The sequence below is a fragment of the Schistocerca nitens genome, chromosome 1 (assembly GCF_023898315.1).
Source record: "Schistocerca nitens isolate TAMUIC-IGC-003100 chromosome 1, iqSchNite1.1, whole genome shotgun sequence".
NCBI lineage: Eukaryota > Metazoa > Arthropoda > Insecta > Orthoptera > Acrididae > Schistocerca > Schistocerca nitens.
The window spans coordinates 852,919,757-852,935,253 of record NC_064614.1 but is presented as its reverse complement, the minus strand read 5'-3'; the positions used below and the strand labels follow the sequence as shown (position 1 = coordinate 852,935,253).

The 15,497-nt window shown below is 43.4% G+C and overlaps 1 protein-coding gene across 2 annotated transcripts; it reads left to right on the top strand.

The window, feature by feature from the left end:
• The first annotated feature begins 635 nt into the window (after positions 1-635).
• On the top strand, positions 636-14,907 carry LOC126237207 (keratin, type II cytoskeletal 2 epidermal-like). Of its 2 annotated transcripts, none has more exons than XM_049947099.1 (2): positions 636-779; positions 13,911-14,907. In XM_049947099.1, the coding sequence occupies exons 1-2, from the start codon at positions 662-664 to the stop codon at positions 14,834-14,836; spliced, it is 1,044 nt and encodes a 347-aa protein (XP_049803056.1). In that variant the 5' UTR covers positions 636-661; the 3' UTR covers positions 14,837-14,907. The 2 variants fall into 2 exon arrangements, with proteins under 2 accessions (XP_049803056.1, XP_049803047.1); XM_049947090.1 differs by having other exon boundaries at positions 13,908-14,907.
• The last annotated feature ends 590 nt before the right edge of the window (positions 14,908-15,497 follow it).

Genomic DNA, 15,497 nt, shown 5'->3' with positions numbered 1-15,497 from the left:
CTGCATAACAAAAATTAAATTTACTAAATGAAATAGAAATATTACGATTTTTAAGCTGTTGAACAGACGATAGGTCAAGAATCGAAACAGATATGTCAGTTCTAGATTAGTTACTCCGTTGCTGTTAACTATATCACTTTATTTCCAGAGAACCAATAATGTAAATCCATATATCAGTTTTTTTTATCTTCGTAGGTAGGTATACGTTCAGATTCACTTGCTACGGAGAGCATTACGTGACATGTACGAGAATTGCAGGTGAAATAAATATTTTAATATGCTACATTTATAATCACAATTTTATAACAAAAGTCAATTGCAAACTGCAGATGGTGGGATTGATTGTACAGACTTAAGAAGACGGAGGATTCTACTTTTTGGGCCTGCAGCGTAGTGAAACTTGCGTAGAGGTGAAGGAAGATAAGCGATCATCTTGTAGAAGTGCCAGTCGTGACCGGCTCACCACAACAATATGAGTGCCACCCGGCATTGGCAAGGAGACTTTTGTCGTCCGCTATTTCACGCAGGCGAGGCACGTCATTTCTGGGAGCCCTGTGACGTCACAGGATGGTTCCTCGTGTGTGGCAAATATAGCCGGGCGGCCGCTGGAGATGGGCGACAGTCGCGTCGGCTGACCCACTGCCCTGCGGGCGGACGCGCCATGGCGAGCGCGTGGTTCTCGCTCATGCTGCTGCTGGCGGCCGGCGGGCGAGATCCCGTAGTCGCGCACGAAGCGCAGGCCCACGTGCTTGCAGAAAAATTGCACGCACAGCCCGTCGGTGAGTAAACTTTTTAATGCTTCACTTATAGTTAACAAATACTGCGGCATTCCGAAGTATCTCTGGAGTCGTTTCACAAAAACTACGCTATAGAAATTACAACTTAAATACTTATTTCACCCTCTGTATGTTTTCTTCCATATACAAAGCGTTACCATCTGCTGTTGCTGCGTATGATATTGAGTTTAGGTTGTCAAATCCCTTGATACCGAAGCCACCTTTTCCTTCACACTATACGTATATTTCCTCTTTTTATTTGTTTCTAGCCGCTATTACTATCGTTACAATGCAGATATTTCTTGAGCGATGAATTACATTTTACTTGAACTGATACTTTTGCAGGACGTGTACACCAGTAATTTACATAGCTATGCCACTTTGCGTACGGTCGTGGACCCACGGTTACCCTCATCTTCTTACAGAGATTTTTGCTCAATTAGTTTTATGTTTGCAGCGCACTGAAAACAAGGTAAAACAGTGGAACTGTCTACGGCAAGCGCTGTGAATGTTGTTTCTTTTCGCTCATGATACGTGCTGTTGACAACAGTAGACCCAGTTTACTCTCCGTCTTCAAGCTTGCGTTGAGTACTGCTCGCGTCTGTCTTGGCTGTCTGGCAGTGTTAGTGGCACGTTATACGGGAAGATTTACTAATGAAGAGTTGGTTGATATGCACCTCGTGTTTGGGTTCACTGAATTCAATGGAAGACCGGAAGGAAGGAGGAAAGGAAGACTAAAAGCTGGCCGTTGTGGCCAAGCAGTTCTAGGCGCTTCAGTCCGGAACCGCGGGACTGCTACGGTCGCAGGTTCGAATCCTGCCTCGGGCATGGATGTGTGTGATGTCCTTAGGTTAGTTAGGTTTCAAAAAATGGTTCAAATGGCTCTGAGCACTATGGGACTCAACTGCTGAGGTCATTAGTCCCCTAGAACTTAGAACTAGTTAAACCTAACTAACCTAAGGACATCACAAACATCCATGCCCGAGGCAGGATTCGAACCTGCGACCGTAGCGGTCTTGCGGTTCCAGACTGCAGCGCCTTTAACCGCACGGCCACTTCGGCCGGCATTAGTTAGGTTTAATTAGTTCTAATTTCTAGACGACTGATGACCTCAGAAGTTAAGTCGCATAGTGCTCAGAGCCATTTGAACCATTTTCCCATGCAGAAATACTGAACCACGCTACCCCTACAGCCACTGCACTTCCTATTTATTTCATTCTTCAGCGACTTCTATGTCTGTATTCCTTAATTACTCCGAACATTTCAGTACTTCCATCTTTCATCGATCAAATTCTCTGTTACCCATGGTTTCTTCGCAGTTACCTTCTTTGTACAAATGTTTTTCTTTCCAACTTCTGAGACTGCCCATTTTAGAGATTGAGGCGTAGCGCCGTATAACGATCCTCCCTTGGAGGCGGTTAAGTGGGAGTTGTGTCTCAGAGCTGGATAGTGACAGATGGTGACGCGAGACTGGACGCGCACGTAGTTTATGTATCAGCCGATAGAGGACAATATTGGATAGGGGGACTGTGATTTTAGTTTCGATTGTGCCCACTAATGTGCACTAAAGTAACAGAATGTTTTTCATAAACTGTTCCTAGTATTTTCATAAAGTGTTATTATGTCTTTTTGTGTATGAAAAATGTTATAAATGTGTTTTAGCAGTATGAATGTTGCGTGAGTGTGGTTTAAGGTTAATATGAAGATAATTGTTTAACGAGTTATGTAGTAGGAGTTAGTGTGAGAACATTTCGAAGAAATATGGATATTAACAAAGGGGATTTTTGTAGAATAGATTTGTAAAATAAGTTTATGGTAAAGGGAAAGTTAATTCAGGTATAAATAACAATAATAAATAACTTCATGCATAAACAAAACTTAAGCATATTAGATAATTACTTCGGTAAAAAGTGCAGTCGTTAAGTTTAGTATTTTCCGATTGGTTATTGATGAAAAGCGCGGATTGACGCGGGAGATCGTTGTTTTGCTATTGGCTGTTGAGTAAACTGACCAATGGTAAAGCAATATTCTTCGCGTGCCTTTCTCTGCTGGTAGAGAAGACTTAGAGTATTCTAGAGAAGGGTGGAAACCTAGCCATGAAACAGTTCGGACGTGTGTAGTAGTAGTTCCGATGGAAATGACAAGTTGCCGGATCTAGCAGTATTTCATACATCAAAAGTGTTGTAAAGTGACGGTATAATTATTCCGATGGGTGTGTAGAAATTTCGAAATTTTTAAGTGAATTTTGTGACGAGAAAAGACATATATTCCCCGTGGCGTATTGAGCAGGTCGGCGGCTAAAAACTGTGACTGCGTTTGGTACCGAGAGACTTAATATTTGGCGAGCATTCTCAATCAAAAACTATCAGTATTTTTGTAGCTATTACGTTTTCGGGAAATGCAACCCCATAAACTTGCTAACGTGAGTGAAAGGGATTGTGAGTGACTGTGTTAAGACTAGCACGGGCTTGGCAGTGATACTTGTTCACCTAAGTTTCAGAATATATTAATTGAGGACAAACTTTCCAACCTTTCATTTGTGTGAAAACTTTCTCCCGAAACGTAGGTTAGTGACTTAAATTGCAGCCTGGTTCACGTCGAAGTATGTAGGTTTCACTCGGCCTCCCTACTCATGATCTGCTGAGACAATGTTCACAGGTAGGTGCAGGTCCGTTGTAAAGGGACGGAAAGAACCGCGCCGCCGCAAGATGTCCAGTCCTCTTCAACTGTACTGCCTACTGAGCTCTTCCATATTCTTGTATCAATAGCCTCACAGAGCTTCAAGCGTATCTCATAATTCCTTAGTACTTCCACATCCCACTTCTTTTGGTATTGATTCTTCCTGACTAACCTCCTACACTTCAGCCTACTCTTCATGACTACTACATTGTGATCTGAGTCGACATGTGCTCATGGGTACCCCTTACACTTCAGTGTCTGATTTCGGAATCTCAGTATAACGATGATGTAAACTAACTGAGGACTTGCCGTATCACCCGACCTTTTCCAAGTACATCTCCTCTTGTCATTCTTGAACAGAGTATTCGCTATCACTAGCTGAAATTTATTACAGAACTCAATTAGTCGTTCCATTCACCTGCGATCGTAGCGGTCTCGCGGTTCCAGACTGCAGCGCCTAGAACCGCGCGGCCACACCGGCTGGCCTGATAAGAACAACCCTGAGACTTAACTGTTCGCAGTAACCCACTCGCTGTCCTACCTCCCTATTCATAACGAACCCTTCTCACGTTATACCATTTTCTGCTGCTGTTGATATTACCCTACAGTCATCTGACCGGAAATCCTTGTCTTCTTTCCATTTCACTTCATTGACTCCTACTATGTCTAGACCGAGAGTTTTCATTTCCCTTTTCAGATTTTATGGCTTCCCTACCATGTTCTAGCTTCTGGCGTTCCATGGACCGACTCGTAGAACTCCTTTCTTGGTTATCAGTCTTTTTCTCATGGTCGCCTCCCCCTTGCCAATCCCCTTCCGGAGATCCGAATGGGGAATTATTCCGAAATCTTTTGCTAATGGAGAGATCATCATGACACTTTTTCATTTACAGGCCGCAAGTTCTGCCTATGCACGTTATGATTCTTTAATGCAGTGGTTTCCATTCCCTTCTGCATCCTTATGCCGTTGATCACTGATCATTTTTCCGCTTTTGGCACCAATTTCCCACCTAACGGCAAGAGAATGCACTGAACCTCTATCCGCACCTCCGCCTTCTTTGACAACGCCGTTGCCAGAATGAGGGTGACTCCTTATGCCGGAAGTCTTCGGCCGCCAATATTGATTATTAATCAAAATTTAAGCGCTGGTGAGTTTCGAACCTTGTACCGAAAACCTTCTGATTACTAATCAAAGACGGTACCCTTTTTTTTTAAAAAAAAGGGGGGGGGGCTTCCCGGCGCCCAAAGAGACAGGTGGGGGCAAAGTGGGCAGGGGTCGTATCCTGAGGCCTGGCCACCATGTCCCGATCCCTCCCTCCATGAAGCAAGGAAAGCGTGGGGAACCTGGAGTAGAGGTATAATGAACATCGTTTATTTATTTATTTTTCATTTCGTTCTTTTTTTATTTTTTATTTATTAATTTATTTTGTCATTAATACCACCGAAAATACCAGGAAACTGAAGTCATGAGTGGAGGTAAGCACAGCAAGACGTCAGACTAATTGAAAGTATCAACGTATAATTTTTCCGAGAAGAACATTCCGGTTACCAATGAATATATCGGTTCTAAGTGTGGAAGATGTGGGGATCAACTCTTCATGACAGTATCACCCCAGCCCTGAGGTGAGTTAAAGCAGACGCTGCAGAGGCAAGTGGAGAGTAATTGTCTGTATTTTGGATTGCGGACAACTGCCAATGGCGTTCATTAACGAACTGCCAAAAGTCAAGGACACATTTCCCGCCATCAGCAAACAAGTAAGTGAGCTGCGTGCCCACAAATCCACCTCACAGAGTTCGTCTTCGCTTCCGGGAAGTATCCCGCGTCCGCAAGGAGGAACAGTTGACGAGGAGTCGTACTGGTATTTAGGGAGAACATCCATCACACCAAGAACCAGACACCTCTCACCAATCTCCACATCTGGCAGTGCTTCCGCTAGACCATGGGTGTATATATGGCACGAGTGTTTAAGACCAGAAAATGTCTTGGAAAACATACATTTTCCTTTGATTAAACTGCTAGGAGGATTTCGGAACGCCCTTTCTCACAGAGTATTTTTTTGTGTTGTTTGATACACTGATACACCAATTCTTGCATATCAAACAGGCAATACGTAGTTCATTTCCATATTCTGCCTAGAACTACAACCTCCACCTCCCTTCACCTAAATCATCAATTTTTTCTACGTTATAGATGTAATAGAACTGTGTAGACGTATATAAATTTTAGAAGTATTCATCCTTTCTGGAACCTCCCCGAAGGATACCCTCCTCACTCCCCAACATCATTTCTGCCAATTTTTTTCTATCTGTTTTTCCTTTCATTGGCGATAATTTAGCCATCTCCCTTCCCCACCTAAAATTAAATAAAAGTGAATAAATAATCGAAACCCATGACTATTCGCTAGTTGCACTGGAAATATATATGCACTTGTTTATTTTACAGCACCATTTTACAGCAAGAGATCTACGGAATTTTGATATTTTTTGTGTGTACAGTGTAGCAGTACGTTATCTTAGTGCATTATGTATCAATTTTTATGTTGGTTTAAAATATTCTGTTAGTCCTATTAATAATTTACTACACTACTGGCCATTAAAAATACTACACCAAGAATAAAAACAGATGATAAACGGGTATTCATTGGACAAATATATTATACTAGTACTGACATGTGATTACATTTTCACGCAATTTGGGTGCATAGATCCTGAGAAATTAGTACCCAGAACAACCACCTCTGGCCGTAATAACGGCCTTGATATTCCTGGGCGTTGAAGCAAACAGAGCTTGGATGGCGTGTACAGGTACAGCTGCCCATGTAGCTTCAACACGATACCACAGTTCATCAAGAGTAGTGACTGGCGTATTGTGACGAGCCAGTTGCTCGGCCACCATTGACCAGACGTTTTCAATTGGTGAGAGATCTGGAGAATGTGCTGGCCAGGGCAGCAGTCGAACATTTTCTGTATCCAGAAAGGCCCGTACAGGACCTGCAACATGTGGTCGTACATTATCCTGCAGAAATGTAGGGTTTCGCAGGGATCGAATAGAGGGTAGAGCCACGGGTCGTAATACATCTGAATTGTAATGTCCACTGTTCAAAGTGCAGTCAATGCGAACAAGAGGTGATCGAGACGTGTAACCAATGGCACCCCATACCATCACGCTGGGTGATACGCCAGTATGGCGATGACGAATACACGCTTCCAATGTGCGTTCACCGCGATGTCGCCAAACACGGATGTGACCATCATGATGCTGTACACAGAACCTGGATTCATACGAAAATGACATTTTGCCATTCGTGCACCCAGGTTCGCCGTTGAGTACACCATCGCAGGCGCTCCTGTCTGTGATGCAGCGTCAAGGGTAACCGCAGCCATGGTCTCCGAGCTGATAGTCCATGCTGCTGGAAACGTCGTCATACTGTTCGTGCAGATGGCTGTTGTCTTGCAAACGTCCCCATCTGTTGACTCAGGTATCGAGACGTAGTTGCACGATCCGTTACAGCCATGCGGATAAGATGCCTGTTATCTCGACTTCTAGTGATACGAGGCCGTTGGGATCAAAAACGACGTTCGGTATTACCCTCCTGAACCCACCGATTCCATATTCTGCTAACAGTCATTGGATCTCGACCAACGCGAGCAGCAATGTCTCGATACGATAAACCGCAATCGCGATGGGCTACAATCCGACCTTTATCAAAGTCGGAAACATGATGGTACGCATTTCTCCTCCTTACACGAGGCGTCACAACAACGGTTCACCAGGCAACGCCGATCAACTGCTGTTTGTGTATGAGAGATCGGTTGGAAACTTTCGTCATGTCAGCACGTTGTAGGTGTCGCCACCGGAGCCAACCTTGTGTGAATGCTCTGAAAAGCTAATCATTTGCATATCACAGCATCTTCTTCCTGTCGGTTAAATTTCGAGTCTGTAGCACGTCTTCTTCGTGGTGTAGCAATTTTAATGGCCGGTAGTGTAATTTGACATTTCAGCTTATGGTCTGACTAGTATGCCCCAGGAGTAAGTCAAGCATACTTTTAGTTGTTATAACATAACAATTAATGATACAGTTATTATGTGTACCATGACATGTGATGTACGAGCTCTGAATCCGCTTGTGCTGCAAGGTTTAAAAAGTATGGGTTTTGAATGAGCTTTTATTGTCAAAACTATAGCAATGCATCGAGACCGTATTCCCGAGTTGTACATGAGAAGACGGGCATATTTTTAATTTCTATCAAAAAAGTGAATGTTATAGTTAAACGTGTAGCATGATACATGATATATGAGCTGCGATTCCTCTACTACTACAGGACTTAAAACTCTTATCAAGTTCGATAATTTTTGAGAACATTTATCTTGTAGAACAGCTGTTTTTATTGCTTAAAAGTGCATATGCACCGTCACGATCGAAGTTAGCGTTCGTGGAGTCGTAGCGCCTGCTCCGTTTACCGCCACCATCTAGCACCATGGTCGTACGTCTGAAGATGGTCTAAAACAGACCGAAGGCGGTAACCTCATAAAAAAGAAGTTTCTTGCGATTGTGACTGTGAATGTGCATTAGTAGGTTTAAATGAGGACATTTTCCTCAAAATTGTAGGTAGTACCTCTATATGGCAGATAGTTGTACAGTAATTTATCAAGCCAATATAGGCAATCCGAAATAGTTCTTATCTCCAACACATAACATCTGTAGGTTCCAACGTCTGTATTGCAATATATTGTTGAATTAACTGCACTCACGTGGTGTAGTCCAATTTCTTCTTCCACTATTATTAGAGTACCGTATAAAAGACGTAGTGAAATTCCACCTAGTGTATATCGAATCATTACTGGTCCTAATGTAACACATGACGCACGAACCGTCAAAAAAGTTTTACTACCTGGAAGCATTTGTTACAACACTAATGTTTTACGTTATATACTGACTGGCATGTCTCATTAAGAAACTCGGCATAATCTTTTGTAGTAAAAAACTTTCTGCTGTGAATTCGGATAGTATATGTTGCATGGCGTATGATGTATGAGTTTCGATCGTCTATATTTAAAAAGATAGCACATGTGAGAGCAATGAACGTAAAACACCCATGAATACTGCGCCAGTAATTTACTTAATGTTATGGACCATCCACCGATAGGATTCTCAATATCTTTCGTCATACCAAAACACCTGTGCCTATACTACGACATGGCAGCTCTCTGTATGTGTCTGTTCATTGACGTAATACTGTGCACTATTGCATTGTTTTCGTGTCGCCTACGCACAGAAATACGATGATACCTGTCTACATGTAACAGTTGTAAAATGTGGTTCAGAATGGTTCAAATGTCTCTGAGCACTATGGGACTTAACATTCTAGGTCATCAGTCCCCTAGAGCTTAGAACTACTTAAACCTAACCAACCTCAGGACATCACACACATCCATGCCCGAGGCAGGATTCGAACCTGCGACCGTAGCAGTACCACGGTTCCGGACTGAAGCGCCTAGAACCGCACAGTCACCGCGGCCGGCTGTAAAATGTGGACTGAAGCGTGAAGCTTAAAATATGTAAGCAACTTTGACTATGAAGTATGAGTATATACACGAGCTATTAATGTATAAACCGATGTCATCATTTTATGACCGTACTAGAGATGCTTGAAAATGACCAACGATAAATTGCTATTTGTACATGTAACAAACAGATTACAGCCTACTTGTACCATGTCTTCGTTCTCAAAGCTGATAAAGGTGTCTGACACAAGTACAAGATATCGTGTCGTTCACAGTGATTACTCAACACCTCCGTTCACCCCCCCTTACGTCCCCTAGCAGGCCTGGTATCAACACTAAACAGTAATAATGCTAATGCAGTCTGGTGGCCGTTATACCCGTCACAGAGATTCGCAGCTCTAATAATTTACGTACCAACCGATGGTGTGTGTATGGAGTCACATTGACATCCGACCATGTCTTCTAAGGGCTTAATATTTTTTGTCGAGCAATGTATTTCGAAGTACATTAAAGTGACAAAAGCCATGGGATACCTCCTAATATCGTGTCGCATCTCCTTTCGCCCGATTTAGAGCTGCAACTCGACATATCTCGCACTCAACAAGTCCACTGTAGTAATACTGAGCCACGCTGCCTCTATAGCCGTCCATAATTGCGAAAGTGTTGTCGGTGAAGGACTTTGTGCATGAACTGCCTCTCGACTATATCCCATAAATCTTCGATGAGATTAATGTTGGACGATGTGGGTGGCCAAACCATTGGCTCGCACTGTCTAGAATGTTCTTCAAATCAATCGTGGGGAAACGGTGCCCCAACGATATGGCGATTTGTCATCCATAAAAAATTCCGTCGTTGTTAGGGAACATGATTTTCAAGAATAACTGCAAATTCTCTCCAAGAAGCCGAACATAACCACTTCCATTCAATAGTCTGACCAGTTTGACCTGAGGGCCAAGTCCATTCCTTGTAGACACAGCCCACGCCATTATGAAGCCAGCACCAACATGCACGGTGCCTTGTTGACAGCTTGGGTTCATGGCTTCGCGAGGACTCCCTTTGACCAGGCCATGGTTTACCAGTCCTGCAGGATTCAATCGATATGGACACGAGCTCATGACAGGCGATGAAGACGATGTCGTGCTGTTAGCACAGGCAGTAGTGTCGGTCGTCTGCCATGCCCCATTAACGTCAAATTTCACTGCACTGTCTTAACGGATACATTCGTCGTACGTCCTACATTGATTTTTGCGGCTATTTCATGCCATGTTGCTTGTCTGTTAGCACTGGCAACTCTACGCAAAAGCCACTGCTCTCGGTCGTTAAGCGAAGGTCGTCTGCCTCTGTGTTGCCAATGATCAGAGACAGTTCCCGAAATGTGGCATTCCCATCACACCCTTGGACTGTGGGTCTCGGAATATTGAATTCGCTAACGAGTTCCGCGAGATAACCCGTGACCAAGGGGTGGTGTCTTTGATTAGTAATCGAGCGTCATTGGTTCATCAACAACGGCGGCTAAAGACTTCCGACATAAGAAGTCACGTTCACTCAGCAACGGCAGAGGGGAGGAGCGGATAGAGTTTCAGGGTACTCTCTTGCCGCTGAAGTGGAAAACTGCCGCTAAAGACAGAAGAATAAGCAAAGATCAACAGCATGAGGATGCAGAGTGCAATGGAAAACACTGCGTTAAAGACACATAACATCTATCCACAGGACATATGGCCTGTAATTGCAAAAGTGTCATGATGATCTCTCACTGGCAAAAGATTCCGGACTGGTCCCCATTCCGATCTCCGGGAGGGGACTGCCAAAGGGGAGGTGACCATGAGAAAAAGACTGAATAACCAACGGAAGGATAACGTTCTAAAAGTATGGGCGTGGAACGTCAGACGCTTGAAGGTGGTACGGAAGCTATAAAATTTGAAAAAGAAAAGGCTGAGACTCAGTCTAGATATAGAAGGGGTTCAGCAAAGTGAAATGGAAATAAGGCAAGGGCATCTGGTCAGATGAGTATAGGGTAATAACAACAGCAGCAGAAAATGGCAAACGGGAGTAGTATTCATCTTGAATATGAAGGTAGGGCACAGAATGTGTTATTGTGAACAATTCAGTGGCAGGATTGTTCATATCAGAATCGACAGCAAACCAACACCGACAACGATAGTCCAGGTATACCTGCCGACGCCGCAAGCTGAAGATGAAGAGACAGAGAAAATGTATGAGGATATTGAAAAGGTAATATAGCATGTAAAGGGGGATGAAAATCTAATAGTTATGGAGGACTGGAATGCAGTTGTAGGGGAATAACTAGAAGAAAAGGTTACAGGAGAATATGGGCTTGGGACAAGGAATGAGAGAGGAGGAAGACTAATTGAGTTCTGTAATAAATTTCAGCTAGTAGTAGTGAATACTCTGTTCAAGAATCACAAGAGGAATACGTATACTTGAAAAAGGCAGGGTTATACGGTAGGATTTCAGTTACATTACATCATGGTCAGGTAGAGATTCCGAAATCAGGTACTGGAATGTAAGGCCTACCCAGGTGCCCATTAGACTCAGGTCACAATGTAGCAGTGATGAACAGTAGGCTGAAGTTTAAGAGATTAGTCAGGAAAAATCAATACGCAAAGAAGCGGGATACGGAAATGCTAAGGAATGATGAGATACACTTGAAGTTCTCTGAGGCTATAGATATAGCGATTAGGAATAGGTCAGTAGGCAGTACAGTTGAAGAGGAAGGGACATCTCTAAAAAGGGCAATCACAGAAGCTGGAAAGAAAAACATAGGTACCAGGATGGTAACTGCAATGAAACCATGGGCAATGGAAGAAACACTTCAGTTGATCAATAAGGAAATACAAAGACATTCAGGGAAATTCAGGAATACAGAAATGCAGGTCACTTAGCAATGAGATAAATAAGAACTGCAGGGGAGTGAAGACGAAATGGCTACATGAAAAATGTGAAGAAATCGAAAAAGAATATGACTGTCGGAAGGACGGACTCATATAAAAAATTAAAAACAACCTTCTATGAAATTAAAAGCAAGGGTGGTAACATTAGGAGTGCAATGGTAATTCCACTGTTAAATGCAGGGAGAAAGCGGGCAGGTGGGAGAAGTATATTGAAGGCCTCTGTGAGGTGAAGATTTGTCTGATAACGTGACAGAAGAAGAAACATGAGTCGATATAGAAGAGATAGAGGATTCAGTATTGAAATCAGAATTTGATAGAGCTTTAGAAGACATAAGACCGAATAAGGCAGAAGGGATAGACAACATTGCATCAGCTTTGTTTAAATCATTGGGGGAAGTGGCAACAAGACGATTATTCACGTTGGTGTGTAGAATGTATGAGACTGATGATATATCATCAGACCTTCGGGAAAAAATCATCCACAAAATTCTGAATATTGCAAAGAGTCGACATGTTGGAGAATTATACCACAATCAGCTTAATACTTCATGCATCCAAGTTACCTAGAAGAATAACACACAGAATAATGGTAAAGAAAATTTAGGATGTATTAGGTGACGATCAGTAAAGGTATCAGGGAGGAGCTTGTGATGTGGAGGTCGATAATGGAATTAACACTAAAGAAAAATCAAGACACGTTCATGGGATTTGTCGACTTGGAAAAAGGTTTCGACAATATAAAATGGTGCAAAATCTTCGAAATTCTGAGAAAAATTAGCGTAAGCTATAGAGAAAGACGGGTAATATACAGTATGTACAAGAAGCAACAGGGACAGTAAGAGTGGCATACCAAGAGCGAAGTGCTCGACTTAAAAAGTTGATGTTAAAAAGTGGAATTAAAATTCAAGGTGAAAGAATATCATTGATAAGACTCGCTGTTGATATTTCTATCCTGAGTGAAAGCGAAGAAGAATTACAGAATCTGCTGAACGGAACGAACAGTCTAATGAGTAAAGAATATGGACTGGGAGTAAATCGAAGGAAGACGAAACTGGTGGGAAGTAGCAGAAATGAGAACAGCGTGAGACGCAACATCAAAAGCGGTGATCACGAAGTGGATCAAGTTAAGGGATACTGCTACCTAAGCAACAAATTAACCCATGACGAACAGAGCAAGAAGGACAGAAAATGCAGACTAGAATTAGAAAAAAGACCATTGCTATCCAAGAGATGTCTAGAAGTAACAAACATACCCCCAAACTTGAGGAAGAAATTTCTGAGAATGTACGTTTGAAGAACAGCATCGTATGGTACTGAAACTTGGACTGTGGAAAACCGGAGCAGAAGAGCATCGAAGCATTTGAGGTGTGGTGCTACAGACGAATATTGGAAATTAGGTAAACTGGTAAGATAAGGAATGAGAAGGTTCTGCGGAGAATCGGCAAAGAAAGGTAACCACACAAGAAAACAATTTTAAAAAATAAAAACTACACGATTTCCGGAATGTAAAGGCCGTTGCGTCTAGCTTCATCTACTATTCCGCGTTCCAAGTGTGTTAATTCCTTTCATGCGGCCATCATCGCGTCATAAAGCGTTTGACATGAATCACCGGAGTACAAATGACAGCTCCGCTATGCACTGTCGTTTTACACCTTATGGACGCGATTCTACCGCCATCTGATATTTGCATATTGCCATCCCATGACTTTTGTCACATCAGTGCATGCTACCGACCCCTTTGCACCTGTACATGAGCAGTAGGCAATGGGTTTTCTTCCTGAATTTCATTGTACATTCGTCATTAGTCATTACAAACACTAATACTAGTACACATTGCTGAAACACCGTCATGTGTATGCACATAATGTATAATATATATAATAACAACAGGTCTGAGGAAGATAACAATAAACCAGCTCTACTACAACCATCCGCCTCATAACAGCAAATAAGAAGTAATGTCATGTTTCGACAATAAAAGCTCGTCGCTACAGAGTACTGTCTAATACATGACTGTGTATTTTCGATGTTGTCCAGCAGTGCGACTCCCGCGCGGCCTCCTGGACTGTCTGGTGGGTGCCGTGTTGAGTCCTGTGCTGGACGCCGGTGGGAAAGAGTGCTCGAGCGCCCGCGATGATAGCCTCAACATCGGCGCAACTCTGCCCCTCGGGATATCAGCCGGCATTTCCGACTCTTCGGCTAACGCCCACACCAGACAAGGATGCGGCGCCAGCGCCGGGTCCAGTTCTGGAGGCTTGAACAGTGGTAGCGCCTCTACCGCCTCTGCAGGTGGAAATGGATACAGCGCAGGTGGAAGCGGTGTAGCAGCTCAGGCAGGTCAAGGGTCAGGGTCTCACAGTGGAAATGAAGGTTATGGGCAAGGACATCGTCAGCACATCGGAGGGGAGGCCAAATCCAGTGGTTCTGCTGGAACTGGAGTGGGCTGGGAAAGTCAGAGTGAGTCACATGCCGTTAGCGGGTCCACTGGACATAGCAGACCTAGTGTTGCCTCAAACGGACCGGGAAATGGAAACGGTTTCAGCAATAGTGGAGGGCATGTGGGAGGTTCTCCAGTCCGAGGTGAGGCAGCATCAGTGAGCGAAAGCTCGTCGCAATCTGCTGGTGCTTCCTTCGGACACGGTAGTTCTGCAACTGGTGAATACGGGCAAGGTAATCTGGGAGATGAGTTCAGTGGCTATGATGGTGGACATGTTCATACGTCTAATCAGTATGGAATAGGTAGTTCCAGTGCTGGGGGTCACGAACAAGGAACTCAGAAGGATGGACTGAACCAAGGTGAAGGTTCAGGGCTGATCGGAGGCGTCGTCAGCAGCTCATACTCGACCAGCAAAGCATCCAGCAGTGCTGGGAGTTCTGCTGGGGCGCGTCCTGGAGCCTCCCACACCAGCTCTCGCAGTGACGCGAACTCGTCTTCACGCAGCCACTCATTTCTAATTAGTGCATAAGAAATATGCTCCTTAACAGTTACCATTGCTTTGGATCTATCGATTTCAAATAAATTGGACCAATGGGTAAACCCTTGTTCACCATTTTCGTTCCTTTTCCAGCGAACGAGGAAATTAATAGTTTTCCAATAAGTAAGAAAGTGTTTCACAAAATAAAAGCGTTCATAGTTTGTAGAATAAAAACTACTCGATGTATTACTTATAAGTGTCCATGATATCCAAACATAGCTTTAAATACAGCCAACAGGTTTTGCTAACCTGAGAGAAAAGTGCAGGAAGAAGCCTAAGTTGTCATATTAAACTTAGTGTTAATCCCAAGAGTATCTAAATTAATAATACTTCAGAGAAAATAAATGAATGTGAGAATCTCTCATACCGACACACAAAACTGTTTATATGACAGCAGATCAGCAATGGTTATGGGAAAGTAAGCTGCAGGCTCCAGTGCTGGTTTTCGCGAACGAGAAGGTCGAGGAGACGGTCTGAACCAAGGCGTTCCGGCGTGATACGAGGCGTCGTCAATAGCTCATCCTCGACCAGCAGAGCTTCACAGGGTACCACGTAAGTCGGCCGTAGGCTGGTGAAACATGTACATATAAACATCGGTGGAACTTGGACAACACATACACTTTATATTTGTCTTTAGATATGTCTTTATATT